This window comes from Megalobrama amblycephala, linkage group LG18, assembly GCF_018812025.1.
Source record: "Megalobrama amblycephala isolate DHTTF-2021 linkage group LG18, ASM1881202v1, whole genome shotgun sequence".
Classification (NCBI taxonomy): domain Eukaryota; kingdom Metazoa; phylum Chordata; class Actinopteri; order Cypriniformes; family Xenocyprididae; genus Megalobrama; species Megalobrama amblycephala.
This window is the reverse complement of record NC_063061.1, coordinates 28,645,694-28,671,684: the sequence shown is the minus strand read 5'-3', so window position 1 is coordinate 28,671,684 and position 25,991 is coordinate 28,645,694. Positions and strand designations below refer to the sequence as shown.

The 25,991-nt window shown below is 36.4% G+C and overlaps 1 protein-coding gene across 2 annotated transcripts; it reads right to left on the bottom strand.

Moving 5' to 3' along the window:
- Positions 1 to 1,923: 1,923 nt before the first annotated feature.
- pcsk1 (proprotein convertase subtilisin/kexin type 1) lies at positions 1,924 to 24,768 on the bottom strand. Of its 2 annotated transcripts, none has more exons than XM_048166810.1 (14): positions 23,677 to 24,768; positions 22,899 to 23,003; positions 22,495 to 22,620; positions 16,848 to 16,994; positions 14,726 to 14,802; positions 10,780 to 10,868; positions 10,315 to 10,487; positions 9,951 to 10,163; positions 9,527 to 9,627; positions 7,127 to 7,360; positions 4,677 to 4,834; positions 4,462 to 4,595; positions 4,203 to 4,364; positions 1,924 to 3,385 (listed from the first exon to the last, which is right to left on the bottom strand). In XM_048166810.1, the coding sequence occupies exons 1-14, from the start codon at positions 23,848 to 23,850 to the stop codon at positions 2,996 to 2,998; spliced, it is 2,283 nt and encodes a 760-aa protein (XP_048022767.1). In that variant the 5' UTR covers positions 23,851 to 24,768; the 3' UTR covers positions 1,924 to 2,995. The 2 variants fall into 2 exon arrangements, with proteins under 2 accessions (XP_048022767.1, XP_048022769.1); XM_048166812.1 differs by having other exon boundaries at positions 1,924 to 3,382.
- Between the last annotated feature and the right edge of the window lie 1,223 nt (positions 24,769 to 25,991).

Sequence of the window (25,991 nt, the reverse complement as noted above, 5' to 3'; positions counted from 1 at the left end):
ACATTCAAGCCTGTTTAACAAAGGCAAATCACAGACAATCCCTTTCAGAGCATCATCACAACAGCTGGATAAAGTTTATTGGAAATAAGTCCAGAGACATTCAGGCTAATTGTACAACAACATATACTCATGAGAGACAGGTAGGAATTGCGATTTAGGCTTATGAGGTAAAAGGTGATTTAATATATTAGGGTTTTATATAGATATTACTTTGTGTATTCTCATAAACTATGAACTCTTAGAAAAATAAAACTTTATCTTTGTTTTTATGAATTTTTAAATACAAAAACCAGTTGATACGTGCTTATTTGTTGGGATGTACAATTCACTTTTTTCATGAGCTCTAAAACCATAATTGAACTATTTAGAGATTATTTCTAAAGCAGATGTTTCTAGATAGAGCAGGGGAGAGGTACATGGTAACAGTTGTGCAAAAAAAGGGCAGATAAATTTAGGCTTCTAGGTGTCCCACAGATACATGTCCTCGCTACTGTACAGTTTACTGAATGATAGTTCTCGAAGTATGTAAATGGTGTCATCCTGAGTGTTACGGTGATCTATAAACACTCAGTAGTGGAACCAGGTGTTACTGATGTCTTTTAGTCTAAAACAAGGTTTCACAACCGTTTCTGTCTGCTAAACTATCTATATGACCTTCTAAATTTGTAATATTTATTTAGTTACAGTTTTTGTTATTAGATTTTATTTTTATGTTTTCTGTTTTCACTTTAAATAGTTAGTTCACCCAAAAATGAAAATTCTGTCATTAATTACTCACCCTCATGTCGTTCCACACACGTAATTCATTTTCAGAACACAAATTAAGATATTTTTGATGAAATCTGATGGCTCAGTGAGGCCTCCATTGAGAGCAAGTTAACTTAGACTTTCAAAAACCCAGAAAGCTACTAAAAACATATTTCGATATTCGAAACAAAAGATTCGTAAAGCTTCAGAGTTTCATGAAGCAGTGTTTAGTTCAGTGTCGAGTGCTAGATATTGTTGAATAAAATGATTATTTTTGTTTTTTTGCCACACAAAACGTATTCTTGTCGCTTCATAACATTAAGGTTGAACCACTATTGAACTATTCTGGGCGTTTGAAAGTGTAAATGAACTTGCTCTCTATGCAGGCCTCACTAAGTCATCGGATTTCATCAAAAATATCTTAATTTGTGTTCCGAAGATGAATGAAGGTCTTACGGGTGTGGAACGACATGAGGGTGAGTAATTAATGATGGAATTCTCATTTTTGGGTGAACTAACCCTTTAATTTTACTTAAAGTTTAATTTTTTTTGCATTTTGTTATTTTTATTAGTTTTTCTTTTTAAAAATATGTCTATATAGTTTTTATAAATGTTTATTTATTCATTTTAGTTTATTTAATTTTAGTACTTTAAGTTTAACTGAACAGTAACTAAATAATATTTTAATTTTATTTCAGTTAACGTTTTTTTTTTTTTCAAGTAGCAAATTTTTTATGTTTTTAGTTTTAGTTAATGATAATAGCCCAAGAGCAAATTTAGACTTTTTAGCAAATTTCAGAATTTTAGACAAACACTGATCCCCTACAATACATAATTATTAGCTTTAATTATAAATTTAGTAATTTTGAATGGTTATGATGTTTTAATCATCCACTCAATTTAGAATAAAGTTAGTGTATATCATTTTAAGAATAATTTTCTTTAAGGGTAAAATATATTTCAGGAAAAAAGCTACTATGTGCACCTTTTATTTGGTATTGCTATTTATCTCACAGACTTCCTGTAGTTCCATCATTAACCACCCTAGAGGTCCACAAACCACGGTTGGGAAACCCTGCTCTAGAAAAACAACAGTATTTAATTAATAAATACATTTTAGCTATCAATTTGACATATGAAAAGTGGGTGTTTTACATCAGAAAAGAACTAGGGACAGATTAAAATAGAAAGAGAAATTTGTGGCATCACTCAAAAAGGTAAGTCGTTTTAGAGGCGGAAAGCAAGTCGTTATATTTTGTTAAAGTATTAAGACAAACATTTATGTATTTGGAATAGTGTGCACTCACGAATCGTGCACAATGAGACAAAGAACGTGCATTAAGAAAGTAAATCGGGTCAGATTTGATTTCACGTTGACTTTAAAGACTGATTCTGTGAAGAATGAGACTTTCCCAAATCTTTACAATTCACAATCATCATCTTTACAGTAGAATATTCTCATAACATCCAAATGTAAACGTTTTCATAGCATGCAAAATTTGGTGGCAGTGAAGGCAACATGAGAAAAATCATCAAGAGGGCAAAGGGCAAGAAATGCCATGATTGGTCCTGTCATTGGTTTTATATCGTAGCAACCTGGTTCAAAACTGAGGGATAAATACAGCTGGCTGTTCACCACAGATATACAAACACTCACACTGACAGACACAGGCCGTAGAATGCTTATACTTGATAACTACATGTGCAGATAAAAACAAGCTTGTCTGGAAGAGAACAATATGCAACATTTCTCTCTGTATCCCCCTGTAGTTGTGTACCAGCTTACTTCCTATCTTGCCCCTTCTTCGCCCTGCTGAAAAGACTAGCTTGGCAGGTTCACCAGCTGCATTTTAGAAGTTGCGCTGCATAACTTGCTCAACTTTAATACCAAGACCAGTTTAACATGCTGCTTCACAAACAAAACCTTCACAATCCAGTTTTTTTTCTGGAGAACAGCATGGCTATGTTGCTGGAAAGCCTAAAGGCCCTGATATACTTCAAGTGAAATCAAAGAACAAACTGCTGTGATGTCTTTTCAAAAAAAAATCAGGCCAAAACGAACATTTGGAGTTTGTTTGCCAAAGCAAAGGATGTTCGCTAACAGTAAAGCGCTGGGTTTTTAGGAGCTTCTTTTTTTTACCCCAAAGAGAAGAACGAAAAAGAACCTCGCCGTGAGTATATCGGGGCCTTAAGCTGGTCTTTTCAGCAGGGCATCCAGCTTCTTTTACCTACTGTCCTTCCGCTGGTCTCATTGCTGGTCGTCTCCGATCATGTCAAACAGTGCCTGCAGCAGCCGGTCGTCTCTGTGTCTGTACGGTTGGGCCCTGTAGAAGTTGTCACTGTAGTCACTGAACAGGCCGTTTTCGGAGCCCCTGAAGCGGTTCAGCTGGTCGAGGGCCTGGTACAGCTTCTGCGGTGGGATCCTCTCGCGCTGAAAGGTCTTGGGAGGAACGTGCGGAGGAACTGCCGCCGTCTGCCTGTTGAAGGCCGACTGGAGGAGACGCAGCAGGGCCAGACTGGCAGTGGAAGGGCCGGCTGGATTTTCCTCTGGGACACTGATGGAGGCAGCGGAAGGGAGTGAGTCTGAATCCACCGGACTTGAAATTTCAGGTTTGTGAGCAGGAGTTGGGGGTTCCTGCTATTCAGAGAGATAGGAAATTGAAGAGATAAGACTGGAGGAACTGCATACCACTTCTTTCCAACAGGTCCATCAGATGGTTGAAAATAACAGAAAAACAAGACAACAAAAGCATGCATCCGCAATTAATGCAATTTTTGAAGTTCAATGTTTTGGGGAAAGTTACTTTTAAAAGTAATGCATTACAATATTGCATTACTCCCTAAAAAAGTAACTAATTGCATTACTTAGTTACTTTTTATTACATTACTTTCACGTTACCTTTTCTCATCTGGGCTGGGCTTGCTTGTTAGTTTTTTAATAATATCAAAAAAGTTCGCACACAACACCTCTGAACTTACAATTTCTCTCAATATGGGGACAGGAGAGGTGTCAGTCAATACATGGGAAAAAAGTAACTTGCATTACTTATTTGAAAAAGTAACTAAAAAGTAATGTGTTACTTTACTAGTTACTTTAAAAAAGTAATCTGATTACATAACTCAAGTTACTCGTAATGCTTGAATTGTAACATTCAGTATTGCAACCGTAGATACATTGTAAATACATTATTGAAATGTACATTTCAACAAACATTCTTCTCGGCATCTCGCCACCTTGGAATTTTAAGGTTCTATCTGCATTCTGAGCAGTTTTGAGATATTGAGCTTCGAAGTTTTTGCATCCCATACTCCTTTATGGTTAGACCCTTTTTGTTCTCAAAACTTAAAAAATCACATAATGTAGATAAGTTATTAATGTGAATAACTCAATCTTGACAAAAATGTCAGATAGAACCTTAAATTCCAATCTTCTAAAGTTTGGCTCCCTTTCTGACCTTGATCATGTCTTCCATCGGTTCAACTCCTCTGCGATCGTTTTGTACAGCGTTGTAGGGCGTGTACACCCTTGCTTTCTGCATGTGGTCAGGCTTCTCAGATGTCCCGTGCAAAATCAACTTCCAGCTAAGAATCTGACCTTCATTCTCCATCCGTCCTGACTATTAGCAAGAGAGAGGGTGGGGGGGGGGGGTGGATTGTGATTAACAGGCGCTCCATGTGCATTAGATATTTGTTTGCAGAGATGCTGGTATGTACCGTATCAGTAATCTTCAGGGTCCAAGTGCCGGTGGGATTTTCTCCCCAGGTGTGCACGGACATGAAGGCCCAGTTTCGGAAACCATTGGACGATGTGTCCCTCTCTCTCTCCGCCAGCAGGACTGTGGTGGTACCTAATGGGACAAACCCAACAATCAGTGTGCTCATTCCCAAATGTGCACATGCTAGTGTGTTTAAGTTTGTATATGTCTCACCTGATGGAGAAGTCAACGTGATGTGGAGGTCCCCTCTCCGTGTGTACTCAATGCTGACCTCCACCTGCACATGCTCCAAGGACACGACAGAATTCGCCTGTCCTGCGCAGGCCTTAGTGGGGATCTCGATGGATATCTCACCTGCAGCCTTCAATGGTCTGTATACAAAAAAGTGTTTGTAAATGCAGTTAAACACTTTTTTTTTTGTTGCAAATAGTGATTAATGTAGCTCGACAGGCAAAGAATGGTATTAGCAATGACAAGATTCACAGGAAACACACAGGCTGTTTTGGGAATGGAATACTAGTGTACTTCTTACCACACAGTGTGCAGTATGCACTAAATATTTTTGGCAATTCTTTATTTTACAGTGCCATAGTGCCGTTACACGTTACTACATGTACTTACTATAGTAATAACAGAAAATTATGCATAATTACAACTAACTAACCCTAAAGCAAACCCTAACTGTAACTCTATAGTAAGTACACATAATTAACAGCACAGCTGTTTTCAACATTGATAATAATAAGAAAATGTTTTTGAGCAGCAAATCAGCATGTTAAAATAACTTCTGAAGGATCATGTGACCTTGATACGGAAGAGGATTAGGGCCAAGCAATAATAAAAAAAATAAAACCATCTCGAGATTAAAGTTGTTAAATTTCGAGAAAAAAGTAAAAAAAAAAAGTCGAAATAATATGTTGAGAATAAACTCATTAAATTACGAGAAAAAACTCGGTAAATTTCGAGAAAAAAGTTGAAATAAAATGTTGAAAATAAACTCGTTAAATTACGAGAAAAAACTCGTTAAATTTCAAGAAAAAAGTTGAGATAAAATGTTGAGAATAAAGTCATTAAATTATAAGAAAGAAGTCATTAAATTATGAGAACAAATTCGTTAAATTATGAGAAAAATGGCGTTAAATTTCGAGAAAAAAGTCAAGATAAAATGTTGAGAATAAAGTCATTAAATTACGAGAAAAAAGTCATTAAATTATGAGAACAACTTCGTTAAATTATGAGAAAAATGTCGTTAAATTTCAAGAAAAAAGTCAAGATAAAATGTTGAGAATAAAGTCATTAAATTATGAGAATAAAGTCATTAAATTACGAGAAAAAAGTTGTTAAATTATGAGAACAAATTCGTAATTTAACAAATTTGTTCTCGTAATTTAACGACTTTTTTCTCGTAATTTAATGAGTTTATTCTCAACATTTTATCTCGACTTTTTTCTCGAAATTTAACAAGTTTTTTCTCGAAATTTAACAACTTTAATCTCGAGATGGTTTTATTTTTTTATTATTGCTTGGCCCTAATCCTCTTCTGTACCTTGAAGTCTGGATTAATGATGCTAAAAATTCAGCTTTGCCATCACAGAAATAAATTACATTTTAAAATAATTTTTAAAAATAAAATGTATTTTAAATTGTAACAATATTTCAGAATGTTACATTTTTTTAATCAAATAAATGCAGTCTCGGTGAGCATAATACATTAAAAAAAAAACTTTTTAACTTCTTTTTTGTGTATTATGTCTCTATCTAGCCAGTTTTTTTTTTGTATAAAGAATTTAGAAAAAGATGCCAAAACATCCTATTATTATCATCTTCGATCACAGAGTTAGAACATTAATGAAGGGATTTTTCTACCCACTGTTCCCTAGACAGATATGCATGAGCGATATGAACTGTAATCCCAGCAGATTACATTGAAAGGCACAGAATTTGCATCAAACAAGAGCCATGGTGATAATGCACACCAAATGTTAAAACAAGGGCAGATGGTTAGATGCATGGATGGGGATGGATGGATGGATGAACATACACTAGCTGGGAGCCTATTTTGTGTCCCTCTCTCAGTGTTTTAGATAAGGTATAGCAAATACCAAAAATGCCATGTGCTTTACAACTGGCAGCTCGTGCTGTGTTTGATTGCATGGCATTCTATAAACAACATTATAATGTGTGTCGTGACATTTGCATTAGGACATCCGGGTATCTGGAAATTCAGTTCCAGGAAAATGAAACATCTGTTCAGGTGCAGTTTTTCTAGCTAAGCTTTGTATGAACACTAAAGCTTCACAATCTCTAGAGTTTTTATGACGTAAATGTAGGTGGAAAAACAATGCTCTGTTTATTTAGTAAAAACTGGAATGGATTCCAGTTCTAATTTCCCAAAATATACCTTCCTATTAAATCCTTCCGTAGGAATTACAAAAGCAGTTGTAAAGAACAAACAGATGGGTGCAAATGCATACACACACACTGGATCTATTGCATTAATGTGGCTATTAATGAATTGCCATAGATGAGCGCAGTAGCAGATGGCAGGAGATCAGGCTGGCTTTGTCTTCCATGCGTGAGGTGCAACAACACTGCCTTGTCTCTGCTGCAGAAAGCTGCATTTTCTGATGCTAACATCTGGAAGCAATCTCACCAAACTCTACCTTGGTTGGAATGTCTCATCTCTGACGATGCACTGTTTCTTCTCCGGAACATGCTTCCAGACCTTGGGATCAGCCAGGTCCACCAGAGCTTTGGCGTTCAGGAGGCCAAACCCAAACCGACTGTTGACCATCAATCCAGCTCCGTTCCTTTTCCAGCCTGGGTTATTGGCCAGGGGGTCAAACTCAGACGTCCAAACCACCAAGTGCTGGAGGTCTCGCCAGGTGAGATCAGGACTAGGGTGGAGAGCAAAAGAATACATCCACATCTCTATTAATCGCACATCAAATTTGGTTAAGACATTACTCCCAAAAGATAATTTAAAATCATTATTGTGTAAAGCATCAAATAGACATTACAAAAAGTAGCTTCAGCAAGAAATATTTTATTTGATTCAACAGAATTTATTACACTTTTGGACCATGAGGGCGAGTAACCCTGACAGCAATATAGTGTCGGGTCAGATCCGGCCCACATCTGGTCTGCGTGTAATCCACATGAACCAGATGTGGGCCGGATCTGGGCCACATTATGTTGCTGTCTGGGAAATGATGAATGAATTTTAATTTTTGGGTGAACTATACCTTTAATGTTTTTTTTTATTTTTATGGAAATATAAAATTATTTTTTAAAGGTCCCATTTTTCGTGTTTTTTTGAAGCTTTGATTGTGTTTATAGTGTGCAATATAACATGTGTTCATGTTTCGCGTGTAAAAAAAAACAGTATTTTTCACATAATTTACTTATCTGTATACCGCTGTTTCCACTGTCATAAAAACGGGCTGATGACTTCCTTGTGAAGTCGCTCCTTCAGAAATGCGTAACGAGTTCTGATTGTGCCAGCGGTTCCTGTGTTGTGATTCGACAGCAGCTCTATGGCTCTGAGCGCACCTTGCCTGGAAAGGTCACGCCTCTTACCATAACGTGGAGATGCATGCACTCAGTGTTATTGTAAACATAGTTTTACATGTGGATTATAATTTTCGGAACCGAGTTAAACATAAATTGTAACCATTGATCTCTACGTACAGCGTCCCTGGGAAGGCCAAACAAAGGTGATTGGACTGCGGGATGAAAATAACAGCGTTTCGACGACATGGCGACAAACACACTCTATAAACGCAACTCTTGCTCTTCTCCGTGGAAGCGCAACAAGACCACGCCCCCTTTTTTGTGTATTCCTGTGGGCGGAGGTTAGTCAAAAACTGTTTTAGTGACGTCATTAAAGAAGGAAGTAGAGGGATGTAGTCCAAACTGGCCGTTCGATCGACTTCTGCTCGCTTGGCATTGAACTTTGAGCTTTAAAATTTTACAGATTTTATTTATACTCTAACAACAACATTACACACTAACTAAAGTTTGAAACATGGGATCACGAAGAACGGGACCTTTAATGAAATTATACTCTAAATAAGAAAATAAAACTGCCAGTAGGTGGTGATTTAGTCAATGAGTCATTCGTTCATTCGTTCATTAGTTCAAACGGCTGATGAATTCAGGAGTGAAGTAAATCCATTGAATCATTAGGCTTGTTGGACTTGAAGCGGCGCTGCACAGATTGATTGGTGTATGACATCAATGTACCGTGAGAACAATTAGAAAGCAGACGACTCCATCTGCTTTTGAATTGCTCTTGCAATACTTTGAAAACGCGGATTCAGAAATGAAATGCTGCTGCGTGTTGCTCAGTTCTGCTATGTCTTTATATTTTCATTGGCAAAATTGAGCAAAACAGACAATTTTGTATATAAAATAACACAATATTAACTTCTAATTAACTGAATTGTATAAAATCAGTATCACATTTGCACTCATGCTATTCTGGACAGAAAAACTGCACTCATGTGATATTGCACTTGTTGCTCATGTGATAACTATATCAATATGATGGAAATATGAGACAAAAACTCAAACAGGGGCATTTTTTTGCCCCTTTTATATATATATATATATATATATATATATATATATATATATATATATATATATATATATATATATATATATAAACTTTTAAACATTTTAACTAACTGAATATTGCTTGTTCCACGGCTAACCATATTTTAACCATATTCATACTTTTTAACTAAATACATTTAATAGTTTTCAAAATTAACAGACTTATGCTGATTCTAAACAACTGCATTTTGAAAGTATGATTATTTAAATAAAATAAAGTGTGAATAGTTATTAGTAACCTATGCCATGTTTTTTTGAATGCAGAAATCATACCTGTTTCTTAACTGTTTTGAGTATGACTGATAAATATGCATGACATTAAGTTTATTTTAAAAATGCAATTCAAATTGCTCATGTAATAATAATTAACTCTGAAAACCAATGTGAAACCAATGAAATTCTACAAATAAAACAACATACAAAATACAAGATGTTTGACATACTTTTGCTCCAAAGCCAGTGCAAATATTCCAGCAGCCAATGGGGCAGATGCAGACGTGCCAGTGTGTGTCTCTGTGCATTCATTGTGCAAATCGGCACTAGTCTGCAAGACAACCAGATAAAAGATTAAATGTCAACACAACAAACTCAATACAGAACAAGCAAACACACCAACCAAAAAAGACCCCAAACTGTCAGACAATCTATTTTTATTAGTTCTGTCAAATCGATTAATTGCATCCAACATAAAAGATTGTGTGTGTGTGTATATATATATATATATATATATATATATATATATATATATATATATATATATATATATATACAAACAATTCAGACTTCAGACATTTGATACAAAGGAAACCAAAAGCAATATAAAAATTGAGACCACAAGAGCAAGAAAACGTATAAGTGAAGACTCACTATTCTCTGGTCCGTGTAGTCTCCACTGCTGTAGGCCGTGGCCAGCGTAGAGGAGCATTTCTCAGCATACCATGGAGACAAACCCTGCTGAGACGCGCTGCTGATGGAGATTGTGTACAGGCTGTCTGTGTATCCATCACAATCACAGTTGTCGCCCTGACGCCCACCGTTACCGGATGCCCAGACGAAAATGGAGCCCTTCCCACCACGCCCCTATGGTAAAAACAATTATTTTGAGATTATTAGATTATAATGGGTTTGTGTTAAGAGTTACACGCCATAAGCACAATGCATTAGCTGGGTGGTTGCTAGGGTGTTCGGTTTGGGTGCTCTTTCGATTTGGTCCAGTTCCCACACTTCGTACCTTCTGGATACCGTACTCAAAAGCTTTTTGAGCCAGACGCCCGGGCCCCTCCACGGTCTTTCCGTCATCATTAGGGCCCCAGCTAGCACTGTAGATGTCCACATGGTCAGGGTTAAAGCCGATAGAACTGGCTTCAATGGCATCTGTCACGATTCCATCTAGCATTCGTATTCCTGCAGGTGGGAGGCACAAAAGATGACCTTCATGAAGAGGACAAAAAAATCTACTGCACAAGTGTTTGAATGGTGATGATTAAATGTGCTGCTGATGTTATGATTCACTAAAGCTTATATGTCCAAGTGGACATGGACAGGTGGATTATGAACATGTATGACTGGTTGTACGGGTCAGTGCTGTTATGTAATCATGCTATCATCTCATTGTTGCTGGATACAAACACCTGACTGGTAAAACCAGAGAACTAAAGATACCAAAAGTGAACAAACACAGCGTGACAACACACACCTCCCACTTTGGAGTTGTAGGCCACTCCGACGCCACATTTGTTGTTGTCTGCTTGCATGGCAATCTCTCCAGCACATCTGGTACCATGCCTGAGGGCATACAACAGAGAATAGGGTTACAATTCAGTTCAATCCAAATTTAATATAGCTGGCATGTTCAAAACCCAGTATATCTAAATTTGTAGACCAACACAGATTTGCAAACATGGTTACTGAGGGGACTGGTATGTTGTTGCTAGAGTCTTAGTGGTTTTTAGGGCATTACTACACTCTTTGGTATTCTGGATGGCTGCTAGGTGGTTGCTAGGGTGTTCTGGCTGGTTGCTAGGTGGTTGTTATTGTGTTCTGGGTGGTTGCAAGATAGAAGATCTGTGTTTGGTTGTCGCTAGATGGTTGCTAGTGTTCTGGATGGTTGCTAGGTGGTTGCTAGGGCGTACTGGATTGTTGATAGGTGGCTTCTAGGGTGTTCTGGGTGGTTGCAAGATAATTGCTACTGTGCTTTGGTGGTTGTTAGATGGTTCTGGGTGGTGGTGTTCTGTTTAATGCTAGTGTTCTGGGTGGTTGCTAGGGTGTTCTGACTGGTTGCTAGGTGGCTTCTAGGGTGTTCTGGGTGGTTGCTCTATGCTTGTTATTGTGTTCTGGGTGGTTTCAAGATAATTGCTACTCTGCTTTGGTGGTTGTTAGATGGTTGTTAGTGTTCTGGGTGGTTGCTATGGTTTTCTGACTGGTTGCTAGGGTGTTCTGGTTGATTGCTAGGTGATTGCTAGGGTGTTCTGGGTGGTTGCTCTATATTTGTTATTGTGTTCTGGGTGGTTGCAAGATAATTGGTACTGTGCTTTGGTGGTTGCCTGATGGCTGTTAGTGTTCTGGGTGGTTGCTAGGTGGTTGCTATGGTTTTCTGGCTGGTTGCTAGGGTGTTCTAGCTGGTTGCTAGGTTGCTTCTAGGGTGTTCTGGGTGGTTACTATATGGTTACTGTGTTCTGGGTGGTTGCAAGATAATTGCTACTGTGTTTTGGTTGTTGCTAGATGTGTTCTGGGTGGTTGCTAGGGTGTTCTAGATGGTTGCTAGGTGGTTTCTAGGGTGTTCTGGGTGGTTGAGATGGTTGCTAGTGTTCTGGATGGTTGCTAGGTGGTTGCTAGTGTTCTGGGTGGTTGCTAGGTGGTTGCTAGGGTGTTCTAGATGGTTGCTAGGTGGTTTCTAGGGTATTCTGGGTGGTTGAGATGGATGCTAGTGTTCTGAGTGGTTGCTAAAGGGTTTCTGACTGGTCCAAAACATATTTATCTTTATTAGATGTTTTTAACCATTTAATTGTCTGCCAAGTGAAAATAATAAATCTTTTCTCAAGAAGCCATATGATTTGAGACATCATGTCCATGCACTTTGGGTTGGTGGTTTGTATATGCCTTATCCTGAGTGTAAGCAATATAAATAATGATGCTACTGTAGTTTTAGCAATCACCAATAATATATGTAATAATTACAGTGAAAAACAGTACTCATGACTGATGTCAAAAATTAGACTAACAATGGATAACTGTTGAATAACATTACATTTTGCAGGGAATAATATGCCAAAAATGATTATAATTGTGCTTGATCCTGAAAATGGTTAATGATTATATGCCTTTGTAATTCCTTCGTAATAACCATCATTCGAAACACCAATGAGCCTGTTGATGCATTTTACACAGTGCAGACAATTATAGCAAAGCACCTTGAGCACAGGTGACAAAAGAATATGTTGACATGGGCAGCGAAAGAATGAGCGAGCTTGCGTGTGCCTTTTCAAGAGCATAATTATGAGTGTTTGTTTGTGAGTGTGTGTGTGTGTGTGTGTGTGTGTGCGCGTGAGCAAAAAAAAAAAAAAAAAAACTATAGCTGGCACAGTATGAGTCATTCACTGGTTCACTGGCATGGACACAACCACATGGAGACAAAATAATGCGTGTTTCTATTTTCATGACCACTTATTTTTCTGTTTCAAAGCTTCTTTTTCACTATTAATTATTAAATAACACATCAATTACTGCAATTGCATATGCTCCCTGACCTGTAGGCAAATGTAAACAACTTCAATTTGACATGTTTCCTGAGGCACTAATGATGTGGCACTGAAAAACAAAACCGCAAAGATGTCATCTGCATGCGTATATGAAGCAAAAAACACACTAGAAGATATATGTATGTTTGCTTCATGTGTCTTTTATTTCTATGTATGCTTTTCTCATGTTATTTATATATAAATGACTTAAAGTACTGGTAATATATTGATTAAGTTATCTACAGTACAGTCCAAAAGTTTGGAACCACTAAGATTTTTAATGTTTTTAAAAGAAGTTTCGTCTGCTCACCAAGGCTACATTTATTTAATTAAAAATACAGTAAAAAACAGTAATATTGTGAAATATTATTACAATTTAAAATAACTGTGTACTATTTAAATATATTTGACAAAGTAATTTATTCCTGTGATGCAAAGCTGAATTTTCAGCATCGTTACTCATCGTGTCACATGATCCTTCAGAAATCATTCTAATATGCTGATTTGCTGCTCAATAAACATTTATGATTATTTTCAATGTTGAAAACAGTTGTGTACTTTTTTTTTTCAGGATTCCTTGATGAATAGAAAGTTCAAAAGAACAGCATTTATCTGAAATACAAAGCTTCTGTAGCATTATACACTACCGTTCAAAAGTTTGGGGTCAGTAAGAATTTTTATTTTTATTTTTTTGAAAAGAAATTAAAGAAATGAATACTTTTATTCAGCAAGGATGCATTAAATCAATCAAAAGTGGCAGTAAAGACATTTATAATGTTACAAAAGATTAGATTTCAGATAAACACTGTTCTTTTGAACTTTCTATTCATCAAATAATCCTGAAAAAAAATATTGTACACAAATATTTTGTACAATTGTACACATTAAATGTTTCTTGAGCAGCAGATCAGCATATTAGAATGATTTCTGAAGGATCATGTGACACTGAAGACTGGAGTAATGATGCTGAAAATTCAGCTTTGCCATCACAGGAATAAATTACTTTGTGAAATATATTCAAATAGAAAACAGTTATTTTAAATTGTAATAATATTTCACAATATTACTGTTTTTACTGTATTTTTAATTAAATAAATGTAGCCTTGGTGAGCAGACGAAACTTCTTTTAAAAACATTAAAAATCTTAGTGGTTCCAAACTTTTGGACTGTACTGTATCTATCTATCTATCTATCTATCTATCTATCTATCTATCTATCTATCTATCTATCTATCTATCTATGTGCACACATCAGTAATTTTTGTCATTTATTTAAGCTTTCCTCTGTTAATATTTAATATATTATTTAATATATTATATACTGATATATATATATATATATATATATATATATATATATATATAATTTGATTAATTAAATCATTTATTAAAAAAAATAATAATACATTTATTATGCATATGCATATATGCACTTTGATTACAAATTGTAGTAGATGTGCATGGATTCTGATCCTCTTATGTAAGACAGCTCAAGTGATGTGTGTACCATTGGAATGGATTACACTCGTTCCCTGATGGAGAACAGACCTTCTCAGATCAGACCTACTGACACTGTCAGTTCTCTTTCATAGCAGCTTAAAGATGGAAAGCATTGCCAGCCTGGTCTAATTCTCCCTGAACAGATTTAGTATGATGTTAAATAAATCTGCAAATCTCTTTAAAGAGGGCAGAAAAGTACTATGCCATTCTGAGGTTTGTAACATTTTCCAGTCACTTATCAGTTTCCTTATCGCTGTATGTGGTGCGTAACATAATTGAAAGGTTAAAGACTTTGGAAAATCTGTGCTTTTCAAGTGTGGATCAGCAGTTATGATCCTAAGGTCTCTTAAGATATTCAGTTCATTCATCTGGAGAAATCAAAGAGTATAGAGATTCATTCACTCACTTGTTTTCATTGGTGGAGTCGTATCTGGGGAAGGGATCAGGATCATTGTCGTTAAAATCATAGCTAGCAGCAGGATCCTACATCGAGGAGAGCAGAAAATGAGGGTTTGAATGGTTGCGGATTTTTTTTTCTAGCATACACAAATGTTAACACTGTCATGATGACTCTCGGGAGATTGGTATGATAACAGAGATTGGCATGGTAATGGATATGGCAATGTTAATGTATTTGGTCTTGGTGGAATAGATCTGCTACGCTGTTGCTGCTGCAGAGCAAGTACCGAGACTTGCTACTGCCAATACATTCACAAACATTGCTGTTAAGACATGCTGCTGCTGCACATGTAACATACATGAATTAACTCCAATAGCAGGTGGAGCTGGGGAAGGAGGAGGGTTCTGAAAGTAAGCTGCATACTGCTAAAAGCAACACTACCGGTATTTGTTCAAATGTTGAACGCAGCTCATTGGCAATGCAATGGCAACCAATCAGCTGTGGTATGTAGATAATGATGTGATCGCTACCAAATGAGTTAAAGACCTGTCAGCCTGCGCCATATAGAGTTTCATGCCAGAACTAGGTAATAGTATCAGTATGTTGCAGAAAGATGTGGCTTAATGGGAAGGGAGATTTTACAGCTATGTTTGGAATAGTAGCACACTACTCTTACTGTTTCTAATTAGACTGAACTGCATTGAAACATTTTACTAGAGCTGTCAAATCAATTAATCGCATCTAACATAAACGTTTGTAAATATATGTGTGTATACTCTCTCTCTCTCTCTATACATATACATATTTATTTAACTATTTATTATAAAATAGTTAGTTCCTGTCCTTGATTCTGATTGGTCAACAGCTGTGTTTTATTCACGATAAAACACGGCCATTCAACTTTACCCAACGGTTCTGTGTATCACTACACAACACCCTTAGCAACCACTCTCAGCAACGTAAACTATGTTCTCAGTTGATATTGTTCATTGATGCTTACTGTATTATGTAGAAGAGTATTGTGAGAAAGAGATTGAGTGAGCGAGTTTATTCAGATTTATCATTCAGATTCAACATTTTCCTTCAGGTCAGTCCTATGTTTATAATAAAAAATCTGTTTAAATGTCTGACGTATTATCTTGTCCTTTTAACAGTTAAGGGGTTTTCCCATGACTGACAGCGCTAATCAAAGCATTTGTCAGTTGCGTCTTGTTGTGTGTTCACAACAATTCAGTCTTTTCAATATAAAAGTCTTTGCTACTGACTGACACACTCATAAAGACAGTCTTTGCCGCCATCTAATGGCGTAATAATGTAACTTCTGTTGCTGTTCACGGTCAGGGACTATTTTTTCCAGCGGAAGGAAAGCTTTTATTGAAAGTTTACTTAATGAAAGTTGCAATGATACATATTTTTGGCTTTAATATTTGTATTGTGTGGTAACCATTTTATAAAAGCATATATATATATATATATATATATATACAAAAGTTTATGTTAGATGCGATTAGTTGTGATGAATCAATTTGACAGCACTAATTTTTACGCAAAATTGGAAAAAATTACTGAATGCTCAATGTAGAAATCCTAATGAGTTCATGTGACAATATTTATGCATTATGCATACTCTTTTACATTTATTTAAAAAAAATTGTAAGTATTATGCACAAATTTGCACACTATTAAGACTCTAACACATGAGTCTGTATTAAGCGGTCACACTTGCCAGGGTTTCTTTTTGTTGAGTGCTGTTTGTAAACAAGCCAACAGCAGAGTGACAGCTGATGCTACTCTGTACTCATATCCTAATAAGAGACAGATGTTTGATATTATCCTATGATTTATGAGTTGTCTCTATTGCAAAAAAGCAATGCTGGGCCCACTGCAGTCTTATGTAAATGGCACACATTCAGACCGAATTTTTTAAATAGCTTTGAATGAGCGAGCGAGATTTTTGTTTGTGACCTTCTATACTGGAAGTCCTCATCAAATGGCTTTGCTCTAGTCGTGGTAGGTGTCACTATGGATAATCCTCTGCACAGTTGAGGGGGTAGGTGTTGGCATGGAAACAACGGCGCAGAGGTTTACGGATGGTAGTCGAGTAGGCATGCCATGACGACACACTTACATAGTTAGGGTATATGTCGGTGTGGTTCCACTCCAGGCCATCATCTAACACGGTGATGACCACTCCTTTGCCCGTGATGCCCTTCTTCCAGACAGGGATCACGTGTAGATCCAATTTGGGGAGGGATGAAGATGTCCGGGTGTCTTGCTGGAAGGGGAGGATGAGGAAAGACAGTTTAAGTGTACTGAGTGAATATGTGAGTAATTCAGCGTCATATACATGAGTGCCACTCCTCTCAACCTCTTCACAAAGACAAAAGCCTCTTCGTATGACACATCCACTGACCCTTCCAACAAAAGCTGCTTGCTTGAAAATGAAAGCTGGCGATGTAATCACCCAGGCTGACCTTTTGGTTTGTGGAGACTATTTTCAGTCCATACTAGACCATGATGGGATTTTTTCTTTTTGACCGATAATCAAATATCAGAGAGCTGCTGAGCAGAGTTGGGAAATACAGTCTACTAGTATATAAAATGAAGCTAAACTCAGTTATGTCAAATGTATTAACAGTGGGGTTACCATCTGATTACTAGCATAGCTGTTTTAATTGGATAAATATGATTTTATTCATTATAGTTGATTGAATCTTTGATTCTGTTCAACAAAATGACTCAGATTAGTTCATTGATTCAATCAGCTCTTTCTGTAGTTTACATCATATAGAAAGTGGTCACAAATTAATGTCTATTTGAGCATTTTGAGTGAGCTAGAGAATCATTCATGCAGATTTTTTTCAAAATCCTTGTATTGCTCTAAAAAGTGTTGTGTCTACAAATCTGAGACTCAAAGAAAGAGACTCAAGAAAGTGTTTTAAGCAGCACTGACAAAGGAGATCTGTTATTTTTGTCAACTTCTCATGGGAGCCCTATTATGACATAAAAGTCAAATTATGACATATGTCCAAATTTTGTGACTATTAGATAAAAAGTCAAAATTATGAGTCATACTTATAGAATATATCATAATTATGACAAAGAAATTCAGCTTTTTGTAAAAGACTTTTCTCATAATTTAAACTTTTTATCTCATTAGTATGACTTAGTATCTCTAATTTTGACATTTACGATTTATTAAGCATTTTTTAATGTGGCAGAAATGGGCTTCCATAACTTCTGGCTTGTTAAACTAAAGAGAGGGTGGGGGAAAGACAAAAATAGCCTAGTTAACTACAAGCTTCAACAATGCCTCATCCATTAATCGACAAACAACAAGTTCCAGTCTGTTTGCTCACAACGCAGACATCTAGTTCAATTTGTGCAGACCTAAAACACCTACTCAATTAGAGAAGGGGCGTATTCACTCTGTATGCTTGTGCCACACATCCTAGGCTATTTTCCTAGAATTACTCTGGCTGGCAAGAGCTATTAACTGCTTCACAAAGCACTTACAAATCAGTGCATGGAAATTTATGAAACTGATTTGCTCACTAAAAAAAAAATCACTTTATTCAAGAAGTAGCTGTTCGCAACCGAAACACAACTATAGTGTATATGTATGTAGGCTATATGATGTATATAGTTATGTATCAATGCTTCCCAAAGCATAAAAGTGAAAGGAAAAAGGACAGAGATGAAGAAAGGGGTCTGTGATCTGCTCACAAATTATGCATAGACGCTGCAGTAACACTACCATGAAGCATGACTCATAGCTGAGGTCTCACTCTGGAAAGACAGGAGGGGGAAGGGGGAGAGAAAGAGACGACCCACTACACATGACGCCTCTGCCACATAGCACAATCATAGCCAGCATAACCTCAGGAGGGCTGTAAACCCCACAGCTGAAGTCCACGTCACTGATTTGCTACCTTTATAACACCTTTAAGTGAGTCAAGAAGTTTTACTGGGCGTCTCATATATCGGCAGGTGCATAAACTCTCATTGCCTCTAAAGAGATGCAGTCAAATGCAGTGATACATCTAAAAATGTTAGATGCAGTACCACACAGAATATGAATAAAACCACACAGTGTTCTCAGTTCAGAGAAGAAAAAGGATATGATATGAGTCATGTCTTTAATTGAATTATCAGCAGTCCTCTCTGGTGAAATGCAATCCTTTCACCGAGCTGCCTTTTTCCTCCATAAATCCATAACCTTCTTTTCTATCTACCCTTTCATCTCCTAAGATTGAACGTCATTCTTTCTTTCCCTTTTTAACCACCTGCCTTCTCTGCATCATCGCTCAAAGTGACCAATGGAGCACAACGACGACCGCCCACTTTTCAGCAGCCTTGGTTTCTGAAGCATTTTCTCCTGTTCATTTTCTCTACAGGGATTTCAAAAGAGTCTGGAATAAAGATTTAGAAGCTAACCAAACCTCTGAGATGAATCAAAATATTACGAACTTTAATTTTAATTAAAAAACTAAAAAAAAAACAGACTACTGTTTATTAGCTAATAAATTAAGCATTTCTTGAAGCGAATGACATAATTGAATCAGTTCATAATATACATCTATATAATATTATAAACATAATATTATAGAATTGTGTGTATATATATATATATATATATATATATATATATATATATAATTTTTTATATATTTGAATTTTTAGCTACATATATATGTAGCTAAAAACTCAAATATATATATAAAAAAATAAAATTCAAATAAATTGAACTATATAGTAGGGAAACAACTATGTCAATGACTTATGGGTGTGAGAGGTCACTTCTGAGCACAATTTACGTTTATCGGTTGCACAGAATTCAGCAATTTATCATTATTTATAGTAAAAATGATGTTAAAAATCACACAAAGTTGTGGCTTCTACAGTAGCTTATACCATCACTTTATAACCTCTGAGCTCATGTTAGGTCTGTTTTGAAAGTTTCATACATTACTGTTAAAAATCAAATGAATGAGATTTTTAGTTGCAGTCTATTATACAACAACATGAACTTGAACAATGCAATAAGATGCATCTTTTTCCCTTTTCACTAAAATTCAATGTATTTCATTTTTGCAAGGCAGCAGCTATTTGCAATAGATGCTATTTACACTAAGTGACAATAGCAGCATTTTCTTAGCGATATGCTATTTACACTATGTGAAAATAGCGATAGACTGTATTTACACCATGTAAAAGTATCAGTTCTTTGCAATAAGAGTAAATAGTAATTAGATGTTATCTATACTTTATATTGGCAGATACTATTTGCATCTCAGTATTTTTGTACATTAACAGGATGCAATAATATCATAGAGTGTAAATGATTATATTTATTAAAATGAATAAATGGATGCTGCCTTGTTGGGAGAATTAAAACCCTCCCTACACCTTCCACTAACCCCACCCAATAAACACTTTTAATATTATTAAACACTTTTTCGCAGCTTATTTCCACTTTTAGAACATTATTTTCATTTTTATTGAAAATAAATGTGAGCTCGGCAAATGGCGGACTCGAGCCCGTGTCGATCACGTTAAAGGCCAGGACTGTGAGCCTTACTCGCTACTGCTGCACCACCGAAGACATCAAATTCTGAGTGGTCCAAACACACATTGGTGGGCGGAGCTAGTGTAAATAGCGTTTGCCAACAAGGGACACTATTTGCACTAAGTGTAAATAGATACTCCGTTTTTGCAAATATTCACTTTAAGCTTTTTAGTCTCATGAGTTGATTCTGAACAAACGGAGAGGCTGACAACAGTTAATGAGCTAAATTTAGTGACAGGCACAGTTTAAAATAAGAACTGGGCAGGAACTTCATGAGCAATTAGGTTAAGAGGTGGCGGAGCTCACACAAACATGCTCGACACATGAATAAAGAGGTTTAGTAACTTGTTGAGGCAAAAAAGAACAAAAGGTCATTGGCAGTTAATGCCACCGCTAAATTGCGTTTTAGAATAAAATGTTTGTCCAAAAAATTAATCCCTCAGTCGGAAATGCAAATGGATGTTTTCAATTTGATTAGAGTGACTTGCTATATAAACCATGAGCTGTGATCCATATTAGAGCCAGCTGAATCCATTCCCATCTGTGACTGTACGGAAGCCATTCTCTGGCATTAAGAGCTTGGCTTCCATAAGATAAACCCATCAATCCATTGTGTTTCAGTAAATTGGTACTAATGTGTGATTGGCTCATCTGTTGTTTGGGATTAAGGAGCGTTCTCCTTTACAATCTCATTTTTGTTTAGCCATACTATGAGCTCTGAAACCTTAAAAACTCTGGGCTTCAATAGTGCGCCAGTCCAGAGGGACGACTGACCCAGTAATGAAGGCCTACAGACAGGAAATGTAATACACCAGAGAGGATTGTTACAATGGCTTTTACAACAAAGCCGTTTGTTGATATTAATGGGTTCCGCATTTGAGCACATAAGTCCATCGTTTCTATTGGAAATTGTTTTTTTATTGAGAACACACAAGCCTTTTAAGTCAAACCTACTGTGATCTGAGGTTTCTAAGCAGTGATATATAACACAAGTAGACGAGTTAGTGTGATTTCATCTTCCACCAAATGACTAAGTTGCTGTTACCATGGAAAGGAGAATTAGAGAAAACACCTTAGCACTGGCCACCCACTCCTATGAAACACTGCAAAGTTTCCCTACGTTCTCAAACTATTTATAAATATTGGATCATTTTGATATTTTTGATATATTTTTACTAGTGGGTGCAGGACACTATAGTTCATTTATGTAAGTGAGGATAGCAAAATAAAGTAAACTGTGACATATTATACCCAAAAATTCTTCATATAGTGGACTACCAGTAAAACTGATAAAAATTTGGAACCAAAAATTATTCAGACACTTTGACCTGACCATGTTTTGCTCAAGTGTTATCTGACAAAATTAAGATAAAATTTTTCTGATACAGTTTAACTCTGAGATCTTGTCATATTTTAATACCATTTTTTTAAACTATAATGAAAAAACTGTATTAATGAATGAAATGTTCAAGATGTCTGAATAAATTTTGGTTTGACTGTATATATATATATATATATATATATATATATACATACAATATATACACATACACACACACACACACATATATATATACATACTTTTATTTCAGATATTATGTCACGACTACACTTGACAGCACTAATATACAGTATATATATATATATATATATATAATCTGTGTGTGAGTGATATTTAATACTTATAATCAATGATTTGTAAATATATTTATTGTTTCTGATTTAATTACATTATTCACAATGCTTTATGGGATGAATCGTTCATTCTCTCATAAAAGAGGTGGACACCATAAAAAATGTTTTTCGAAGTTGTAACTTAGAGAAGATTAGAGTATGTTTTACTAGAAAATACTATTTCAGTCATTCTACTTCAAAATGTAATATTAAATTCAACTGATATTTGCCATTTCTTTGTAATTCTTTGTGAAATTTACTAGCAAATTCTGAGTGAAAATAATTTCAAAGTAAATCATATACACTTTTTTTTTTTAGTGAAGTACACAGTCTTGGAATTTTGTCTTTTTTTCTGACTTTCAAATACATTTTTTTTGCTTATTCATTTCAGTTGGTTCAAGGTTTAGAACTTTAAAATGAGGAAAATGAATGGGGAAAAAACCCCTCTGGAATCAATGCCTGAAAATGTTACAGAGCAAAAGAAAATCAAACACCGCCTTTGACAAAGAACAATTAAGATGTTGAGACTCACTAGATACCACTGTTGGTTCCACATGGGGTCGTCGAAGAGTTTGTCCACCGAGCAGTCCCTGCATTCTGTCCCCAGTGGGGCACGTTTGGCCCTTCGCTTCTCATACTGCTGTTCGGCCCAAGACACCTACAGGAGAAGCCACAGGTGCCATTCAGAACCATTTAGTGGTGACCGAAAGTCCAAAACATTTATTTTTTCATCTCCCTCATCAAAAGCATATTTGAAATGTTGCGAATAGTAATTATTTATTCTTTGGGAATATCATGCTATTAAAACGTCAAACCTGAAAAAACATGACATAAGCCTATGATGTCTCAGAGGGGTTTTTGAATAAATGGCCATTTTACTATCATGTACCGTACATAGATTGAAAGCAGTGCAAGAGGTTTCGTAAAGCCTCGTACCCTGTCATCTTCCGACAGACGTTTGGTGATATGATCCGCACTTCTTTTGGTCCTGCTAGGGTGATTGTGCCGCTTGAATAAATAATGGTTTTCCAGTGCCCCAATCTGCAGACAAATGAAAGAGAGAATTGACTGAAGAGAATTGGTTCATATTGGGAGCTAAATTAAGCCTGGTCATAATGACGCAGTTCCCATCTGTCTGGTCTAGTCGGCCTGAAGCTACTTCACAAAAAAATAGACTTATTAAAAATGCCTAGCAGCTTACTTGGGTTTCCTTGGGTTTCTTTACATGTATAAAACATTCTTCTAAGAGAACTATATGACACAACAGGTGAATTTTTAATTATATAGGCTGACACTGTGACACAACTGAATTATAGCAAATGAATATAGTATTTTATTGCTATTATTGCATTAAATGCTTAAAGAAAAAAAAAATCAGATGAATTCTGATGTTAGATCTAACAGACAACTATTTAGATTATAAAACATAATAACAACAAGTATCCTAGTTGCAAAGCACATTCAGCCATCACCCAGCAGATGCCTTAGTGTTTAATGGTTAAGCATATGTTCTGGCAACTGAATAAACACATTTTCTACTGCACATTCATATCGACAGAACAGAACAAATACGATCTGGCAAAGCAACAGTGTTGCTATGAATAAATGCATTAGCTACACAATATAATTGCATGCAACACTGATGCAAGGTAGAGTCAGATGTGTGTGAGGCAAGTGTTTTACCCTGGAAGAAACAGTGTTTGGTGTGACTTACCTGTCGGACTAATTCGTATCCGAGCTCGTCGGCGATGGATCGCGCATTGTGGGCTCCTCCTGGAATCTCCACCGCCCATTCGTTCAGATACTGTCTGTCCACAGCTGAGGACACCAGCGCACAGAACAGAGCAAGAACACTGCACAGCAACATTGGACGACATCTTTCTTCCATTTCAAATCAATTACAACCACTTAAATTTGATCTGGATGATCACGATGAATACAAAACAGTTAAATAGAAATAAGTTAACAAATAAATACAGAATATGTAAACACAAGAAATATCAGTCCAGCTCCGAAAGCCTTCCTTCTAAAACGTTATATTCTCCTCTTAATTCTGATGCAGTCTGAGCGAGTAATTGAACGCGCATGGAGAGCCACCAATGAGGGAGTCGTAGAAGGGGAAGGGATGTTTACACGTCAAATTACGAACCGCTCTGACGTCAATTTCTACCTGGGGTAGGATGCTCGGGTCCCGGGGGAGTCGGGCGGGGTGAATTGCGCATGAAAGCGGAGGGGAATGCTTCTCTATAAATAGCCGACGACCATTATTACGCTTAGGAATAGAGCTGGAATTGAAGCTTTTGTTAGAACGTTTACACGGGCAATTCTGCTCTTATGTTCGTGAAACCCTCATAGAGGAGGTTCTAGAACTGGGCTAGATTTTATAACTCTCGCTGTATGGTCTACATCTGTTCAAATCAATATCTCATTCGCCTAATAGACTAGCAGATATATACTAAGTTAAGGATATATCTTATAAGTAAGACTAAATTAATTAGAAGGGAACGGCTGTTCAGTAATAGTTAAATAGTTGACGTAACTGTCTGCGTCATGATGAGAACGTTTCAGCACCGCAGCTCTGGACAGCTCCACTACACGCGCTGCTTGTGCAAAAATTCACAATATCCATATTAAACACCAATGATATGCATTCTCATGCAGAAATCTGGCAACATGTTAAACGGGTTTTGTAAATTTGTAGTTCAGATATGTCACACGCGTCTATCTATCTAACGTCTGACTGACTATCTATCTATCTGGCGACACAGATAGATAGATAGATAGATAGATAGATAGATAGACAGTCAGTCAGATTAGATAGATGATAGATAGATGATTGATAGATAGATAGACAGACAGAAAGGTCAGACGATAGTCAGTCAGATGATAGATACACAGATAGAAAGATAGATAGTCAGATGATAGATAGATAGATACACAGATAGAAAGATAGATAGTCAGTCAGATGATAGATAGATAGATAGATAGATAGATAGATAGATAGATAGATGCACAGATAGAAAGATAGACAGTCAGTCAGACAGACGATAGATAGTCAGTCAGATGATAGATACACAGATAGAAAGATAGTCAGTCAGATGATAGATAGATAGATAGATAGATAGATAGATAGATAGATAGATAGATAGATAGATGATAGATAGATGCACAGATAGAAAGATAGACAGTCAGTCAGACAGACGATAGTCAGTCAGATGATAGATACACAGATAGAAAGATAGATAGTCAGACGATAGACAGACAGATAGACAGTCAGTCAGATGATAGATAGATAGATAGATAGATAGATAGATGATTGATAGATAGATAGACAGAAAGTCAGTCAGATGATAGATAGTCAGTCAGATGATAGATACACAGATAGAAAGATAGATAGTCAGTCAGATGATAGATAGATACACAGATAGATAGACAGTCAGTCAGACGATAGACAGTCAGATGATAGATACACAGATAGAAAGATAGATAGTCAGTCAGATGATAGATAGATAGATAGATAGATAGATACACAGATAGAAAGATAGACAGTCAGTCAGACGATAGATAGTCAGTCAGATGATAGATACACAGATAGAAAGATAGTCAGTCAGATGATAGATAGATAGATAGATAGATAGATAGATAGATAGATACACAGATAGAAAGATAGACAGTCAGTCAGATGATAGATACACAGATAGAAAGATAGTCAGATGATAGATAGATAGATACACAGATAGAAAGATAGACAGTCAGTCAGACGATAGATAGACAGTCAGACAGACAGACGATAGACAGTCAGTCAGATGATAGATAGATAGATACACAGATAGATAGATAGTCAGTCAGACGATAGATTGACAGTCAGTCAGACGACAGATAGATAGATAGATAGATAGATAGATAGATAGATAGATAGTCAGACAGAAAGATGATACAGATACAGTCAGACGATAATCAGACAGACAGACAGATATACAGATAGTCAGTCAGACGAGAGAGAGAGAGAGAGAGAGAGAGAGAGAGAGA

What these genes read in the sequence shown, in the direction of transcription:
- pcsk1 (XM_048166810.1), bottom strand. Translation starts at nt 23,850, where the DNA reads ATGGAAGAAAGATGTCGTCCAATGTTGCTGTGCAGTGTTCTTGCTCTG. An exon ending in GTCTGTCGGAAGATGACAGG is followed by an intron (nt 22,621 to 22,898) that starts GTACGAGGCTTT and finishes CTTCTCCTGTAG; the next exon opens with GTGTCTTGGGCCGAACAGCA. An exon ending in CCCTGAAGATTACTGATACG is followed by an intron (nt 4,365 to 4,461) that starts GTACATACCAGC and finishes TCTTGCTAATAG; the next exon opens with TCAGGACGGATGGAGAATGA.